At 26.6% G+C, this 19,669-nt stretch overlaps 2 protein-coding genes and 1 long non-coding RNA gene across 4 annotated transcripts in view; all 3 read right to left on the bottom strand.

The window, feature by feature from the left end:
- LOC123261646 lies at positions 1-3,194 on the bottom strand. Its single transcript, XR_006508719.1, has 3 exons — positions 2,954-3,194; positions 2,310-2,592; positions 1-578 (listed from the first exon to the last, which is right to left on the bottom strand). It is a non-coding gene; the product is annotated as an uncharacterized LOC123261646 (long non-coding RNA).
- A 1,766-nt stretch (positions 3,195-4,960) lies between these two features.
- Positions 4,961-8,426, bottom strand: LOC123261054. 2 transcript variants are annotated; one of them, XM_044722518.1, is made up of 7 exons: positions 7,790-8,426; positions 7,561-7,705; positions 7,256-7,396; positions 6,964-7,175; positions 6,512-6,753; positions 6,015-6,437; positions 4,961-5,308 (listed from the first exon to the last, which is right to left on the bottom strand). In XM_044722518.1, the coding sequence occupies exons 1-7, from the start codon at positions 8,357-8,359 to the stop codon at positions 4,996-4,998; spliced, it is 2,046 nt and encodes a 681-aa protein (XP_044578453.1). In that variant the 5' UTR covers positions 8,360-8,426; the 3' UTR covers positions 4,961-4,995. The 2 variants fall into 2 exon arrangements, with proteins under 2 accessions (XP_044578453.1, XP_044578454.1); XM_044722519.1 differs by having other exon boundaries at positions 6,964-7,172.
- A 4,993-nt stretch (positions 8,427-13,419) lies between these two features.
- The window catches only part of LOC123261797 (GAS2-like protein pickled eggs), a 78,968-nt gene continuing 72,718 nt past the window's right edge, over positions 13,420-19,669 (bottom strand). Inside the window, exon 8 of the mRNA XM_044723609.1 lies at positions 13,420-14,595. Within this exon, the coding sequence (XP_044579544.1) occupies positions 13,664-14,595 (932 nt within the window). The 3' untranslated portion in view covers positions 13,420-13,663. The remainder of the gene's footprint in view (positions 14,596-19,669) is intronic.

Genomic DNA, 19,669 nt, shown 5'->3' with positions numbered 1-19,669 from the left:
AATAAAAGTAAAAATAAAAAATAGCAGTCTTGTAGTCTCGTAGACTGGTATACTTGTAATAGAAAGGTGATTCAGTAAATCAGTAGTTAATTTGAGAGCAAATAACATGATAAGTGCATTAATAACGGGTATGGGCCCGTCTAACATCTCCCGATATTTGTACGCCACTGACAAGTGCGTATGTCAGAATGCGTGGGCCGTACTTAAACATATCTACTTGAGACGGTCGAAGTGCCCGGAGGCACCTGTATGCCGCCCACGAGGAAACAGCTCATGGGCAATATGTGAGATACACCTTGGTCGATGAGTTCCAATATACAAGTACAAGTATAGCATAACTATAAGCATAAGCTTAAGCAAAGTATCTCTGCTTCTACATTCATACATATATACACATAACATTATTATATATTGCATTACATTAGTCGAGAAACGGTTAGGTATTATAATGAAATTCGTTGTTTGTTTCTCGAGTGTATCCAGACACGGAAGAAACTAGACAGGACTGCATCAGTGGCTCTGCATCTTGTCTCCCAGAAGATTACCTCTATCTTATAACTGTGATGATGATGCACTTTCTAAACATAAATTTTCCAAATTGCTGATCAAACATTCTTACCTTTTTACCTTTTTCATATTATATGTCTAATCTAACATTCTGATTCCGAATAAAATAGCTTCTATCATGGCTAATACTCTATTTTGTTTGTGCTATTTTTTTTTGTCAATTATAACTGTTCATAACTCGGGTGATTTTGAAACAATTTTTCGATTAAACAAGTAAAAAATTATAATTAAATTTGAAAGTATATTTTGATTGAAGAAAAATATTTTTATTTAAATTTCAATCTGCAAGATTAAATAATTTTACTTCAACACAATTGTATTAAATTAATTAATTAAAACTGTTGTGAACTATAAAAAATTAAAATTTTGCTTTATTAAATAATGACTTTTGTTAAATTGCACTGTATTTTCTTAAATATTGACGTTTTTAAAGATATAAGCTCATCCCGATGCTACACTCATCAAGAGCTTTCATTTGAGTACTCACATGCATTTTTGATATATTTTTCATATATACATATATCGACGTTCCAATTAGCAAATTGTCTAACTCCATTTTATAGAATCTTCTATTTGTACAAAAAAAACAATTAGTTCAAAATTTATTATCACTTAAAAAAACCATTTAATATCATTATTATCTAATAGAGATATAATATTTAGGTTTAAATCATTCAAATAATTTATAATTCGATTATGGCTACATCAAAATGTTAAAAAATCATCCTCTAAAAAATAAGGAGTTAGACAAATTGCTAATCAGACCATCGATATGTAATATATATAAGTATATAAAATATATGAAAAATTGATGTGGGTGTTTAAATGAAAGGTCTCAATGAGTGTAATGTGAGAGTGAGCTTATATCTTTAAAAATATCATTAGATGACAAGATTCAATGTCATTTCTTAACTATTTACTTTTTTAAAGATATAAGCTCATCCCGATGTTGCATTCATCAAGAGCTTTTATTTGAGTACCCACATGCATTTTGATATATTTTTCATATATTCATATTTTTCATATATATGAATATATAAAATATATGAAAAATTGATGTGGGTACTCAAATGAAAGGTCTCGATGAATGTAACATCGGGATGAGCTTATATCTTTAAAAATGTCAATAGTGTACAAGATACAAGGTCATTTCTTAATTATGTATCTAGAGATAAAGCATTTTCGAACTCAGCTTAAATACTTATCATCATAAATTGACTATTGGTGAGAATGATATGAAACTTTGAAAAGGCACAAATTCAAGTCAAGACTTTTCCAAAAATACCAAATTTAACCGCATTTTATCATATAAATACACTGGCCACAAAATTTTGATTATTCTCTTAATAATATAGACTATAAACCATTAGAAAAAAGTGTAAAATTTTTAATATAAAAATTTTTTACGCAATGAAGGATAATTTTTTACGCTGTGAAAAACTATAAAAAATATTTATATTATTACTATTAAGCTCAAAAAAATATAAGCTATAAATACGATAAAGGTACATTGAATTTCAACCCTTTTGATTAAAAATAGAATTGAAATAAGTTATGATAATTCAATTCCGCCTATGCTATAATTTGCAAACTATTTTTAACAGTATGTTGAAACAAAAGTATCCGAAGGTAGAGATGGTGGAAAAGTTAAGTAAGTAATTTAATAAAAAAAAAGAACACAAAGCAAAAAAAGTATGATCATGAACCTTTAAATAAATACCTTAAATAATTTATTTACTTACTGAATTTATTCAGACAGGTTTTATCTTATCGCGTTATTAATATTACAGAATTTTTTTTATTTGTATTTATACTTTATAATTGAATTCATGTTATCCGTCTATCGACGATATTGAATAATAGCCCATAAAGAACGATTGTTGTTATTATTATTAGCGTTGAGCTCTTCACTGCTGAAATGGACAAGTGCCGGTCTTACCATATTCGGCAAGGACGCTAGCTTTTAAATATTTTATCTTTATTATACCACTCAATTTCTATCGGCCGATCAACTGAATTCAATCGCTGCAAATTTATGTTATTAAATTTATACAATCATCACTTGGGATCATTTTTATAATTATATTGATAATTAATCATTTTTTCAGGGTGTTCTTCTCTTGTTGAACACTTGTAAGATTCTGGCTCTTCTTTAATATTATTATTATTTTTTTATTGGTCAGATATCTTAAAAAAATAAAAAAAAATCTTAAATTATCTCACATTTATATATTTTTTTCGTGTCAAAATTATACTAGATATCTTTTAGTTTTTTTTCTAACTTTAAAAATATGACTATGACTCGTATTTGATTGACGTAATCGCTAACAAATATTGCCATAATAAATCTTGAGGCTTCCAAAAATGACAATGGATCATAAATTACCTTAATTTGTGTGTGTGATATAACACGTCACTTATGTTACCATTATAATATTCACAATAATAATATTAACATTTAAAAAAAACTTTTTTAACTTTTTTTAAATCTTGACTAAGCTTTAAATTAACTACAAGAAGAATCTGTAAATTAATTTGAACATTAAACTGTTCACAACTTCTAACTTTTAAAACAATAAAAACTTCTGTGACTTATTTCGTTCCTTTTATAACTTTTAATGATGTAAATAAACTCGACTCTATCAAAAATACGCTTAGACTAATGAACTAAATTCAATTGAAATTAAAAATCTTTTTAATAGAAATATTTTTTTGAAACCGCAGTTTAATCGAATTTATCAATGGTATTTTTTAAATAAAATAATTATTGTTGTAACCTTGATAACTACATCTAGTTAGATGGGTAAACCATGCTATTAATAAGTAATTAAAGACTTTTATTTATTGATAAAAAAATTGTCTCTTATCATAACTCAATTACTTTTTTATTAAGTAAGAATATTTTTTATCGTAATGATCAATAAAAAAAACCGAAAAATTTTTAAGTTTGGAAAAGTGAAATATTTTATCTAACAAATTAATTGTAATAGATTGTAAGCAACGCTATTCTTATTGCCGAGGCTGAAGGCTGTCGAGTATCGTGAGGCCCGAGATCTGTGACGTAAGGTCTTACCCCCAGCCCGTGACAAGACTCACCCCCACTCAACGAGGGTTGAGAGGACTACGAGAGAGATTGTTAGGGGCATTCCGACGCCACCCTTCATGAGGACCTCACGCGATGGGTCCTATTACAACGTCACCCAGTCATTGTCATCCCTTAATTATATTGGCTTTCATTAGCTGTCTCATTCCGTAGTCATTGTCGGGTTATTACTTGTAGATGTATAAATAAATATGAGTGGTATACAAAATATAAACCTCGAGTCTTACAAGATATAATTTAAAATAATGAATATTATATAAAATTTTATTTATGTAGTAAGGTAAAAGCCCCAATTATTGACGGAGGTCTAAATATTGACACCCTAAATTATTTTTAAATATATTAAATTATCTGTAATAAGAATAACGATCAAATAAATTTTTATTAAATTCTAATTAATTAAAAAATTGAAAAAAATCACATTCAGTTCAAAATATTAAATATTAATTATTAAAAAAAAATAAAGTTAGCACCAGTTCATCAAATCAGCGTCTATTTAATTAACAACTTTGGTTAGAAAAGCATTTTTTTTAACTGCCGAGTTTAAATTAATTTTTTCATGTAATTATATGATCTATTTTTTTTTTAATTAACAATATATGAAATATTTATAAAATTAAATAATCGAAATTAATTGTATGCTTTATGATATTTAAATAATGGGAGTCAATAACTAGTTCATAATTTTTATGGTGAATCCCATAGTGACAGTCAGTCGACAGCGCTATGATGCCTTTTTTTTTTAAGTATAAAATACGTTATATACGCGATTATATTCAAGGCTTTTAACTGTCAAATAACTCGGCGTGTTTTAGTGTTAAATAAGTTTTTAAATAAATTGTTATATTTTTCATAATAATTATTCATTCATAGAAATTATTATTAATTAACTTTAATAATATTGATTACTTTATATCAAGTTTTTGATAAATAACAATATAACCAAATGATTCGACGCATGTGCAGTAGGGGCGTCAATAATTGGGGTTACGGTACGTCAATAATTAGATCAATCAGTTTTTTAACCCGTCAATAATTGGTGTATCCAGATCATATATTTAATTATTTAAAATTAATTAATAAATATCACTGATTATCATTTTAAAAAAAGAAATTGATTAGTTAAAACATTATTGAAGACATTACCACAAACAAAATTCATCGATATTTATATTTGATTGCTTAAAAAAAATGAAATCATAACTTTGTCTCTTATAGCGTCAATAATTGGGGCTTTTACCTTATAAGAATTTTATAATTTTTTAAAACTTCACATAAATTATAAGTTAAAAAAAAATGATTCAAAGAATTATCTTAAAATAAGCCTATTTTTTAGAACTAAATATTGATTCAGATTCTAATGGAACTTTAAAATCCTGAGAAAAATCTAAATCAAAAATTCGAAATGCCAAATATCCTCCAGATCCCTTACTGCCTTTATGAATAATTCCAATACCCTCCAAAGGAAATTCTGGGGTACCTTCCGCCGGTAGAGCGTCGAAAAATGGCACTGTACTTTGTCCAGCATCCTTTTTCAAATCAGATGCTTGGAATCTGACAAATTGGCCTGGTTTTGAGTCAATATTATTTTCAATTGATTTTGTTGGATTATCTGGTTCGTATAATTTCAATTCATCCCTGAAAACGTTCATAAAAAATCCTTTAGTAAAAAATTGATGTGACGTTTTCATTGTTGTCGCTTTTCGTTGCTATGGTAACCGTTCCTACGGTAATCGTCGCCATAGTAACCGTTGATATGGTAACGGCTGCTATGGCGAATTTTTTCCATGAAAATAATCATAATAACTTTTATTAAAAAGTTGATGTGACGTTTTCATTCATTGTTGTCGCTTTTCGCTGCTATGGTGACCTTTTTTGGCAATGGTTATCATAGCAACGGTTACCATGGCAACGGTTAAATATTAATGAGTAAAATTTGTAAAAATATTGATTAATTAAATTGTCGATAATAGACATTTTGACAGAACGCAAAGCGCGTTCGATTTTCTAGTATTAGTAAAAAATCCATGGGCAGATAAAAATATTGCATACAATATCGATGGTTTTCTGACGCAACCTCGTATCTTAAAAATGACAATTTTAGAGATGAGGTGAAAAATAGCTTATAAAAAATTAATATTTATCTAAAAACAATATTTATCAATTGTATTTTTTAAAAATACTATCGTATTTATTATTAATCTGGTTAATATTTTTTTTCAGTAACGCGTTTATAATTAATTATTAATTTTTTAGTTGAACCCTTTCATCTTCAAAAATCGAGATACGTGGTTGCGTTAGAAAACTCTCGATATGTGCTAATTTTTCTCGAAAAAAAAAGAACCTTTTGTCTTGTTTCTTTGGAGATATCCAATGTGTTAGTGGGTCATTGCTTATTTTTTTCTCAATAACGTCATAAGCAGACACCCGTGTTTGTAATTCAACCGCGCCAAATTTCACGTGCGGTGAGTGAAATGAGTCTCCAGCATATCTGAATCTTACTCCAGTGATAACGAAGCCTGAAGGTGCGATCAAGTCATCAATGTTCATTCTTTCTGGATGTCCGTAATCAAGTCCTAGAGACAATGAACCTTTTATCGAATTAACAATTAGGACATATTGGTCAAGATATTTATCATAATAAAAATTTTCGAGTTCCTTCCATACGCTGAAACCTTCGTCCTTCAAATTTGAATCTAATTCGGCTTCTTTGATTTGAACATGTATCATGTTATCTTTTTTTACGAACCTAACACCGACGACGACTCTAAAAAATGAATTATCCAAATCATATGCACTGAATAAATTTTTTTATGTTAATAGCAAACTAAAAATTTTTACTTGTTCTCCTTGATGTTCGATATTTGGTCCCTAAAACTGAACACAGTTACCACATTTGGTTTGTCTTCGGGATGTCGTTGACAAATACAGACACAGTAATCACAGAAATACATTGTTGATGCTTGGTAATAACTGCTGAGAGATTTAACGGTGTTTGGACACAATTCATTTTGGCCAGGACCGTAAACAACTCCGTTAGAGTCTTTAAACCATTGATAATTTCTTGAATCATTTTTCTCTGGCTAAAATTCATAAATTTTGATCAAAATTTTCTTTGAATGTTGCAAAAATTTTGTCAAAAAACTTAAAATTCTGTTAAAGAAAAAAAATTTATTAAAATTCTATTTTTATAAAAAATTTTAAATGCAAGGTTTAAGTTTGCAGTAAAATTTAAAAGTTTCTTGACTAAATTTGTTTAGATTATTTATTCTTTAAAAAATATTATCCATTACCTCACAAATATCGAAACTTTTGGTAATATATTGACATTCTTTGAAATCTTTGCACACATTTTCATTCAAGTTCTCCAACTTAATAAGATCACAATCAAAACTACAATCTCCTGAACTACTTACATCTTTTTCATTAACAATAACCACCTGCATCATTTTTTCCAGTTCATAATAAGTTGTTTTATTTAATTGATACTCCATAAAATGTACTACTACCAAAAAAAAAGATTAAAAATCTTGTATTTACATTATTTATCGTTAAAAAGTTAAGTAATTAATAATTAATAATTACCATCATTTACAACCTGACCGTCACACTGATACATGTATTGTTTTTTACTTTCTATACTTATTTTTTTATTTAACCGCATGGTAATTGTTAATTTTTTAATTAGAGTATTTTTTGCATTTTCCATAAAAACTTTTGGTGAGTCTGTTAAAAAATGGAAGTTAATTAATTGAATAAATTATAACAATAAAAATATTCATTATTTTACTGCTAAAATTAAATAAGTTCTCAATTAAAGAATTTGTGGTATAATTTCGCGTTTTGTGCTAAAAACATGCCAAAAAATTAAGTTTTTTATTAATACATACTGTGTTCACAATACGCTCTTAATATTCCTGTAAAATAATTTACAGTCCATATTTTCAGGTACGAAGTGGTAACTAACCGGTAATACTCATAAAACTCTTTGGTGATTGCAATTCTCTCTCCACAAACATAGAGCCAATCTTCACCCTTAATTATTAATTATAAATTACAAAATTAAACAATCATTTCAAGATTTTCTTGTACTAATTTTTATAAACTATTTATACTTACATAATACAGACTGATTAAAATGGAACTAAGAAAATTCTCGTAGACGTCAATAATAGACTCGGGATTATTCGTTGCATCGAAAAAGTTCAAAACGGTTGGTAAATAAAAACACGGATTCTTCATGGATGTTAAATAATTATGTTCTTGTAAATACAGTATACCCCGTACATATGTATCAATTATATCACGTTTTACATCTATGATAGCAAAATAATCATATAAAGATGTCGACCATCGGGAAATGCCACTTTTTACTTCATTATCATCGAATAATTCCATAACATTATTCATAGCGACTATCCAATAATTGTTATGGGGATCATGATGAATTCGATTCAACGTTTTTAAGACATCTGTCATATCACTGAAAATGACTTTTAAAATTTTATATGTTTCTTCGTCGGACGATGTAGCGTTTGTCAAGTTATAGTTATTTTTAACTTTATTTTCGAGTTTGTCCACGAAATTTTTTATAGCTTCTATGTCATAAATTTCAGATACCTCAATTGATTTAACAGTGATATGTAAAGAGAAAAAAAATAACAACAAACTGATTCTTGTAAAAAACATTTTTAAAAATTGTTTAAAGTTCACGGAGAGGCTCTTAATAGATAAAACTACCAAGTCTTAATAGCAACTGTCGGTTTTTTTGAGTAATTTAGAATTTTCGGAGCTTATCTAAAATTTTATCGTAGCTATTAATGTTTTTATAATAAAAAATTTTTATAATAAAGTATAATACTTTATCGACTAATAGGTAAAAATTCCCAATTATAAGTTAAAAGTTACAATAATAATAACTAGCAACCTTGCAGTCACTATGAGACTGCCGTGACTTGTGAACGATAAATAACAAAATTTTGCTTTATTAAATAATGACTTTTGTTAAATTGCACTGTACTTTTTTAACTATTGATGTTTTTTAAGATATAAGCTCATCCCGATGTTACACTCATCAAGAGCTTTCATTTGACTACCCACATGTATTTTTGATATATTATTATTATTATTATTATTATTATTATTATTATTATTATTATTATTATTATTATTATGTTTTACTTGTATACCGTTTTCTGGTTTTTACAAGGTTACTTTCCGCTCTATATTATCAACTCAGTTTTTCAACCTTTTTTTGCATTTTTGATATATTTTTCATATATACATATATGTAATATATATAAATATATAAAATATATGAAAAATTGATGTGGTTACTCTAATGAAAGGTATCGATGAGTGTAATGTCGAGATGAGCTTATATCTTTAAAAATATCATTAGTTGACAAGATACAATGTCATTTCTTAATTATTGACATTTTTAAAGATATAAGCCCATCTCGATGTTACACTCATCAAGAGCTTTCATTTGAGTACCCACATGCATTTTGATATATTTTTCATATATTCATATATATAAATATATGAAAAATTGATGTGGGTACTCAAAAGAAAGGTCTCGATGAGTGTAACATCGGGATGCGCTTATATCGATAAAAATGTCAATAGTTCACGAGATACAGGGTCATTTCTCAATTATGTATCTAGAGATAGAGAATTTTCGAATGCAGCCTAAATATTTATCATCAATATCCGACTATTGGTGAAAATGATATAAAACCTTGAAAAGGCTCAAATTCAAGTCAAGACTTTTCCGACACCAAATTTAACCATAAAAACCCATTTTATCATATAAATACACTAGCCTCAAAATTTTGCTTACTCTCTTAATAATATAGATTATAAATCGATAAAAATTGGAGGAAAAAATATTTTTGAATTTTTCAAAAAGGAGTAAAAAATTTATAAATTAAAACATGTAATACTTTTGATTGTTTTTATTTATTTATTTTTTCATTCAATGTACAACTTGATTTCGTTGATAAAATCAAAGGATACAACCAGTTTCTTATGATTGGAAATAATAGTTGTAATAAAAATAATAATAATGAGTTATTATTACTTAAAATAACAACAATAGTAGTTTTACATATTAAATCTTATAGTAATAATAATTAGTAGTAATAACGATTAATTCGGTAAATAATCGTTGTTAAATTTATTTAAAATGAAGAAAGAATGGGTAGTGATGACGAAGATAACAATTATTAAAATTACATAATATTTGACAGCAAAGTATATCATGGTAACTGATATTATATACATAGAGTAGAAATAGTTACAATAACCGTAAAAGTAATAGTTTTAGTGATAATAATAATGAAAATAGTTGAGAGTAAAATATTCAATCAGATATCATGATAATGCCATCAAATACGACGAATGGGGTTTATTAAACTTAGGCATAAGTGCACATACGTGGGCGTGCATGGATTTTATTATAAATTATAACACACTAGACGCCGCCCGTACTCATAACATCCACTTCTATTTGTTGTTATACGATCGTAATTTATTTTTAAGTGTAATCGTTGCAGTCTGAATCACGTAAATAATTAATTTGCTGCTGAAACCTCGGAAAATTTTTTTACACGATAATATTTAATTGAGAGTTCGCTTACATAATAATGTTATGTTATGTGTGATGCAAATAGAGAATTTCATTTGATACATTCTTCTGGGCTGTAGTATATTAGGCGAATAATAATAATGAAATCAGTGGAATTGGGCCGGATCTATATATAAATATACTTTGTTGCTCTAATAAAATTTTTTGCATTTATTCTAAGCTATGTATAATGCTAAAAAATAGTTTGGGTATTTTTATTTCTATCGCGCTCTTTATGAAGAATTTTTGTACGACCGATTTATTGTTTTATTTTATTAAAACTATATTTATACTTCTATTATAATTATACTTGATTTTTATTAATAAAATTTATCGAGTTAAATTAAGCTCAAACAAGCCTAAATCCGGCTTTTACGGTCCAAAAGTATCCTGTTATTTAAATGGTTAATGACCATTTTTAAAATTGAATTTTAAACTACTAATTAAGACACTTGGTATGTAAAAAATGCTCCTACACAATTTTGGTATAAAAAAATTTCTAAACATTGGAATGACACCTATTCTGATACGCTATCTAATGCAGTCTGTTAGGGGTTTATATTATAATTATTAGTAATCGTTATAATTATTCATTTTCTACACAATTTTACTTGCTTAAACTTATTTATTATTGCTCCACTTTATTTACATTTTTTACAATAAAGCGAAGGCTAATTAACATGCAAATAAATTGATTTCAATAAATATAACCAATAGACTATATAAATCAATAATTTTGGGAAAACAATTTCACATAAGTCATTTTAAAAAATTATGTTTACAATCAAGAGTTTTAAAAAATTGTTACTGGAATAACGTCGAGAGATAAAAATTCTGTGTCAAATATTTTGACGTTTTATATAGCATTTATTCTGTAATTTGTTATATGTACAAAGTGTAATTTTAGCCTAAAATTTTATTTGATTTAAATTTATTTCCAAAAAATATTTTTCAAGTTTTTTTTTTAGATTAATATAATTAAAAATATAAGACAATTTTTTTTGACTCGATTATTAAATCTAGGTATCGTTTGAGCATGCGCAAAAACTAACACAGAATTCGTATCTTGGTACTAAATTTATAATATGTTATTCTGGTATCAAAATTTTTCTCCGTCGCTTGAGTGAAATAGTTCATGATTATTTTCTAGAAAGAAGAAATTTGAGTTGAAACAACTGACTCAAAATAATTTTTAATTAATTTTTGAACAAACTATTTATTAAAAATCTTGTCGATTATTTTAAAGAAATTTCGAATCTTTATAAATATTTTTTACCTCTCGGTAAATTTTTCCATTACAAAAAATTTTCAAAAATAGTTTAAATTATTTTGTTTAAAATTTTTTTTATCAAAATTTAGAAAATATTCTTAATAAAATTCACAATAATCTGATAATTTAAATACCTAATATTCTCCAATATTAATCACGAAATATTCAAGGTTTTTTAAATATCAATGTCGGGTTCCCAAGAAATTAATCATGAACTTTTTGCCCAACACAACTTTAAATTTAACTCTTGCATTTTACATAAAATCTTTAATTTTTAATAAAAAAATCATTAACAACACAAGACACTCAATGTCTGAAATGAATTTAGCTCGGATATTTTCGGCAACTTTAACTTTAACCATTTAAATATATGAATTATCGTCATATTAATTAAGCGACAAATCGATAACTAATATAATAATAATTAATTAATAATATACATTCTATAATATTAATAAATATAATTTTCAAGCACCATCTTGAGAGGCTAGCTACTCTCTAGGTATCACCGAGGTATTTAACTCGCTGCTGCATCGAGTTTAAAGTAATAATCACGGTAATAATTATATCATAATAAAAAAAAGCTCAAGGACGTCAAGTTTCCTTCTGAAAGTCGGCGTAATCTTCCTCTGTATGTCACTCTATAATTAATTTCTCGGAACTGGCCGCAAGAACGATAAAGAGGAGAGTCCAAAAAAAAAAAAAGGAAAGAAACAAAACATCCTTAGCTACTTCCGCAACGATACTTTTATATTTACCTGTAATTGGATATGCTTCTACATTTTTTTATTTTCTGATATCTATTGTCATCTTACGCTTTAGTTATTTTATTTTAAATATTATTATTATTCTTTTGATTTAATCTGTTATTATCTCACTTGAAAACTACTGTCACAAATTACTGTTGATAATCGCTCTTATTAAGCCCCGTTGTAAACAACGGATTTACGTCAATTTGATTCAGTATTAGAGTAATAAAGAATACTTGACGTTATTTGCTAATTGTAAGATTCATACCTAAAAAAGTTATTTTTAAATATTTTTAAATCGATTAATATTACGGCTTAAATGAAATATTTTATTATCAAAATCAAAATTATAATTATAAACAACATTTTATAATATAAATTTTATTTAAATGTTAAATTATAAAATAATTGTATTATTTTAAACTAATTATTATAATTATGACGTAAAAATTACTAATTTAAATTCTTATTCATCATTTATCATACAAAAATATGCCTTAGTTTACATTTAATGTGTAATCTTTACAGTATTTACTAAATAATTAGTTTTTATTGTTTTGCTAAAAACATTTGAAGAGATAATGTTATTATAGTTTAAGTGTGATGTGACGCGGTTGTAGTTAAAGATACGACCGATAAATTAGCGCTCAGCTACTGCAAAGGTTACACGCTTATTTAAATTTGACAACGTGTTATACAAAGTGGCCGTACGATTTAAGGTGACTGATAAATTAGAGTTAAGGCCATTCTTAAATGATTTATTCCTTTTTTATAAAAAAATGTCTTGTTGAAATATAAATTTATTGCAATTTCAATAATGAATTAATAAAAAATTGTCATTTTTATTGCATAAGTGAAATTTAAATTTTATTAGAGCATCAAATTTTTTTTAATCATTTTTAAAAATTTTTGTGAATAAAAAAATTTGCTGTCAAAATTTCAGAATAAGTAACCATTAAAGATTGAAAAATATAAACTAAATTTTGTGAAATTAACCATTGTTTTGACTAGAAAAAAATAATAAAAATAAATCCTTTAACTTCTTTCAAAAAATCAAAATTGCAAGAATTTTTTCATGTAAAAAAAAAGGAAGTATCAGTTAAAAATTACCTTAAATCTTGTATAAATAACTTGGATTAAGATAAAATAAAAATTAAACACATCAATCGATTTATAAATATCCTACAAACAAATTGTAAAATAATTTTCCACATATGTATATTAAATCGATATAGATACAAACTGTAAATCTCATTAGGTCCAACTGGTATAACTACTTGCATAATAAAACCGCAGTGAAATTTAATAAAACCTTAAAACTAAAGCCTTAAATTCTTACCCTTATTTCAAATACTGTCAGACGCAACTGACATCGCCCGTTTGTAAACAGGAGCGGGAATTCTGGAAAAATTACCGCGGTCATTAGCAGCTTTAGGATCTTTTCTAGGACTGGTAACAACTGGAACTTCTTCAGGGAGGGCAACAGTACCGTTTCCGTCAATCCACGCCCGCGTGAATTCTAGATTAGGTTCTCCGTCTGTAGCATGAGTCTGGTAATCTCTCAAGAAGTCTTGGAGTTTCTGGACGACTTGTTTGTCATCCTGGAGATGACCGACTTTCTGTAGGATTTGCTCTAGCAGGGGATTAGCAGCTTTAGTCGGAGATGACTGGAGAGAGACACTAGAGGCCGGTGGTTTTATCCGTCTTCCGTTCCTGTCATACTGGACGCCGTTCATCAGCGAGGACTTGGGGAGACTTTGTCTTACTGAACTTTTCCGTGAGAAATTTGTGGGCGATGCGCGATTAGCATTTCCGCTAGCAGAGTTATTGTGGAGCGGGGAGGACGGGTTTACGAAAGTGTCTGAAGACAATCCGGGTCGTTGTCGCGATTGTCTGCCATTCCAGGTGTTACTGCCGGCTGTCAAGTGGTTTTGATGAGCTCGTGGTACCGCTGATGCTTTGCTGACAGTTACAGCCGGTGGTAACTTTTTAATGCTATTTCTCACGGCATTACGTTTTAAAGGACTTCCTTCGGGGCTTGAATTACCCTCTCGTGGCGTTCTACTACCCGAGGAACATCTCGACAAATTGCTGTTTTCGCGAACCATTGAATTTGCACGAGGTGTCCGTTCTCCTGACGAACTAGTGACACTTCGTGATGGTGAATTACGTAGTGGGCTCGCCGGAGATGGGGATACTTTTGTTTTTCTCAAACCTGTTTCTATACTCTCCGTGTCGACACACGAACGCTCTTTCTCCAGTTTAGTGAACGGTTGTTCTGTAATCAAAATTTTAGTTTTACGGGTTAGATAGCTTTTAAAAACAGATTTTTTTTTTGTTAGAGTATCAATTACTTTTCGAAAGTTATTTATTGGACATTTACAATCGATCAGTAAAAAAGAGATAAATTTAAATGATTAGAACTAAAAAGTTTTTGTGGGAAGTAAATTTACTTTTTTACAGACTTTAAGAATATAATTTTCACAAACTTGATAAGAATTATTTATCTAAAACTGTAAAAACTATATGGAGTTTAATAAAGTAATATTTTCATAAAATATATACAATTTTATGTAGAGATTTTTTAAAAATTTTATTTTTAAACTGTAATTTTTACAGTTTTTTTCTCGGAGAAAAAATTTTCAAATTTTTGAAAAGTTTTAATTGGTAAAATTTAATGTTGCAAAAAAAAATAGAAACTTTTACTTTCTTTGTATTTTTGAGCTCGTAAAATTTTGAAATTTATCTTTTAATAAATTAAATATTTATATTTTATTATTCTTATTATTAATATTATTATTTTTTATTTTTTATTTTATCAATTACTATTATTTTTTGTTTTTGTTTGCAATTGCTAACACATCAATGGTCTACTCATTTAGCAATCTATCTATTAAATTTATAATTAATATTTATATTAATATTCTATTAAATATGAAATCACTATGCTAGCTGTAAGTCATCTTGTTATAAATCAAAAATTTTTTTTTTTTTTATATACTAACTGCTGTGTAATTAATCCTGTTAATGGTCCCTAGGCTGTTGGGTTTGTTTATTTAAATAAAATAAAATAAAATCAAAATATTTTTTAAATATAAATATAACAAAAAAAAATAAATTAAATCTTTAAATAAATAAAAAAAAAATTGATTCCTATAATGTAATATTTTAAAACATGAACTTTTATGCAATTTTTTTAGTCCATAAATAATAGAAAAATTGTTTTTTTGATTTTTTTTTTTTTTTTTAAGTTTTTTATACTTTATAATTAATAAATTTTTATATTTTTGATGTTTGTTAATACCAAAAGAAAATTGAAATAATTATTGAAAGTTGTTGTAATAAGTAATAAAAATACTAAACATAAATATTTCTTAAAACTTAAAATTTAGTTTCTTAATAATATTATTCCATAAATAAATTTATTCAAGTGTCTCGACAATTTAACGACTCCATACATATTTACTCAAAATTAATGATATTTAACGAAGTACTTATTAAAGAAAACTTATTTATATGTACCTATACTTAAATTAAAATGAAACGTATTAAGAACTTTGGCACCAATAGCACGAAAAACAAATTTTGATGGTTCCTTAAACATTATGAAAAAGATAGTTTATCTTGAATAAATAATAAGAAAGATAATATTTATGATGTATGAATTCGTACTACACTCATTGTTTGGATAATCGTAAAAAAACTTAAACAAACAATAAATTTAATTTATTAGTAGATTTACTTTCAGTCTCGGAGCTTGGTTATTATTTAAAATATGGTTAGATATATTATAAAATAAAATATAGTTATAACTTCAAACGAGATTGAAGTAACATATAACATCCTTAAAATTGCAACTGATGAGTGACTATAGTAGTTACAGATCTGAATAATTCATGACAACAAGCAAGGAAGTTGTGGTTAAGGAAGATTGAATGTAGGTGAGGAAACTCGTCGCACGTTTAAAGTTGTTGTGATCGCGTCTCTGATTACAGGTAAGTACCGCGTATAGATGACTCATCTAAGCCCGAAATGGAAGGTGTACCGTGTACCATACGGCAAACTACGCATTTCACTGCATCACTGCATTACAAGTCCTTCGTATGCTTGGTCTTCAAATATAGAAAACCAGAAAGGACTCAATAATTTCAAAAATACAGTAATTTATCAGTATTAAATGTTTTTTTAATAATAATAATAATAATTTTAAATAAAATAAATAATTTGGAATTTCGAAAATTTATTATTATTTAATGACTTTTTTAAGAAAATTTTTCAGATTTTTCAAAAAAAATACCAATAATAATAATAATTTGATATTTAACTAAAAAATTTTGTTTTTTAATTTGAACGTTTGTTTTCTTGATTTCATGAATTTTTCCTGAAATTTTGACTGAAATATTACACTGATAAAAGGATTTGTTTGTATTTAATAAGCCTTATTAACTGTTAATAAATGATTTTTTAACATCATAGGATTTAATAAATATATATTAACAGTTAATAAATTATTTATTAAATGTTAATAAATATTTGTTAACAGAACGAATATATGGGTGATTCTCTGTAAGGACGTCTTAAATCTGTACAAAATTGTCCGACCAAATTATTTTTGATTTTATTACAAAAAAAATTAACAAGGGCTACAAAACTATCAGCTTAATTGTAATGAATGAACAGTCGAATTAATTTTTGAATAATCGTTAACTGTTAACAAATATTTATTTAAAATAAAAAGTAAAAATAGCAATTTTCTTTTGACACTTTTTACAACCCTATAGCTGGAATACATGATAATAATTCAATACTTTAAATAAATTAACGTTTTTAATATTTAAAAATATAAAAGATAATTATGAGCTGTGATAGAATTTGATATTTTACAATAAACGTTATTATAAGGTAATATAATTAATGCAAATAATTTATAAAGATGATTTTTATTTATAAGCAATCTTCATATCATATGACATTGCAAGCGAAACAAATTCACTCAAAAAAATATTCATTAACTGTTAATAAATATTTGTTAACTATTAATAAATACTTAATAACTATTAATAAATGTACTTTCTTCCCAAATAAATATTTATTGAATGTTAAAAAATATTTATTAAAATTTAATAAACTAAATAATTATTTTAAAACAAATTAAATTATTAATAGTTAATAAATTCTTCTATCAGTGTAGAGATATAATAACATTGATAAGGACCTTTTTTGTAAAAATTTAAATTTTCTATAAAAAATGTCTCTTTTATGATTTAACCGTATTTTAAATATTTAAACCCAGAATTTAAAATAATAATTTAAATGCTAAATTATTATTGCTGGTAAAAAAATTGTGTGCAAGATATTGTATAATAGATATTTTTTTTCTTTAAACAAGTGTCAACATAAAATGATTGTAAAATAATTATTTTTTGTCAAGTGTTGAATGAAAAGAACTCGATGTAAAACGATTTAATGTGTCCAGTCAACCTACGCGTGTCCTTCTAGACGATTTGCGTGGTTCTAAGTGCTGCTGGCGAGCACACCACCAAATTCGTCTTCAGCAGGAACCGCAAAAGATTATTATTTTTTAGACTATCTTGAAAGAAAGATTCAGTAGTTTGCATAACGCGTGGGTCTGTGTGAATGGGACATATATCTTTAGTTGTAAATTTTCACTGTTTATCTTGAAATATATTTCAATTTAAGTGCTCCGAATATTAATATTAATAACCGTAAGAAATTACTATTCCAGACTTAAGTTAACTGTTAAGTATAAATGTATCTAAATGCACAATAGCAAATTGGTTGATTTATATTGTAAGTCTTTAAATCAACATTCTTAAAGTGCACTCGAATGTAATTAAAAACTTCGTATTTTAATTACAATTTTATATCGCTCATTTGGCTGTGATGTGAATTTTTATGAGACGATGAGAATGAGTTGTTGATTGAGTGCACTAAAGTTGAATTTGTTCATGGAGGTGAGCGACGCAATTAACTCTCTCGAGGCACTTGCAATTATAAATTCCAAGTATTAAATTATTCTGATGAGCAAAGTGAGAGCTAACATTGTCAGTAGCTTTTTATAAATTTTTATTCAGCTTACTGTTGACTGTTCATCATGATAAATTCAATGCCAAAAATTCCAAAGTGACACTGCGCATTTTTATTGAAATCACTCAGATTGTTACTCAATCAATCACAAGCCGATTTATTTTTATTTACATGTCAGTCAGTTGCATTTTATTGCATTCATTTATTTTCTCAATCATTTTATTTTAATTAATTATTAATTACCAGCCAAACTACTTGCTTCGCCAAACATTATTTCTTTGTTGATTAAATTTTTTCATTCAAATAAAAAAATACAAAACTAATTAATTTTTTTTTTCGATTTATAATAACTCATTGGCGTTTAAATTTTTTTGCACATTGTGAAAAAACTCCCAATAAAAGATCCCTGAATTATTTATCTCACTGAAATCAAAACATTAGGAATTCAAAATTTAATATCAATGCAACGACTAGTGTCACAAAGCTCGACTGATGCTTATCTGATTATCAAGTTAATTTAAACTCCCTAATCTCCACTCACGCTTGTCGTCTTTTAAGAACAAGATGTCTACAAGATGACACTTGATTCTCTTCAACGATCCGTGAATCATATTTCTGTAATCCCTAACCCAACACGTAGAAAAAGAACTTCTAAAATAGCATATTATTTTGATCAAAATCCTCAGGCAAAATCTTAGGCATTGATTAAAATCCTTAATTTGACTTCCTCGGGTCTGAATAGCTAAATAAGCCGGAAATTAATTAATTAAAACTTCAAAATATTCAATTAGACCTATTTAAAGTTCGAAATTAATTTTTCTGATGGATTAAAAGATTAAAATAGGCTTACAAACGCTTGAATGAAATTGCATTGTTGTTAAAAGTCAATCATACTCAGAAAGTTAATTTCTTTTTATTTTCATTTATAATAATATTATTAATTTTTTTCATCTTTTTATTTCTATTTCTTTGAATTTGTACGTCAATTAACACATTATATTAGACAAAAATTGGTTTAGTAGTTAATTAAACCATATACTGATTCTCGATAAGCTCCTCTATAGAGAAAAGTAATGATTCAATTTCAATTTTAAAGATTTTTATTGATTTAATATATTATATACAAGTATTAGCATATATCGACATATTTAAATTTGTACATCAGTTCTTGCAATTGCATGATTGTAAGTGCTATTGTAATTAAATGTACAATATGTTTACAATTCCTCGCGAGTTTTGCTTAATTGTATCAAATATTGTTTGTTATTATAAATTTATATAATTTTTACATGTTTAGTTATTGT

This window comes from Cotesia glomerata, linkage group LG3 (assembly GCF_020080835.1).
Source record: "Cotesia glomerata isolate CgM1 linkage group LG3, MPM_Cglom_v2.3, whole genome shotgun sequence".
Lineage (NCBI taxonomy): Eukaryota > Metazoa > Arthropoda > Insecta > Hymenoptera > Braconidae > Cotesia > Cotesia glomerata.
Note: the sequence above shows the minus strand (reverse complement) of the source record. Positions and strands in the feature narration are given on the sequence as shown.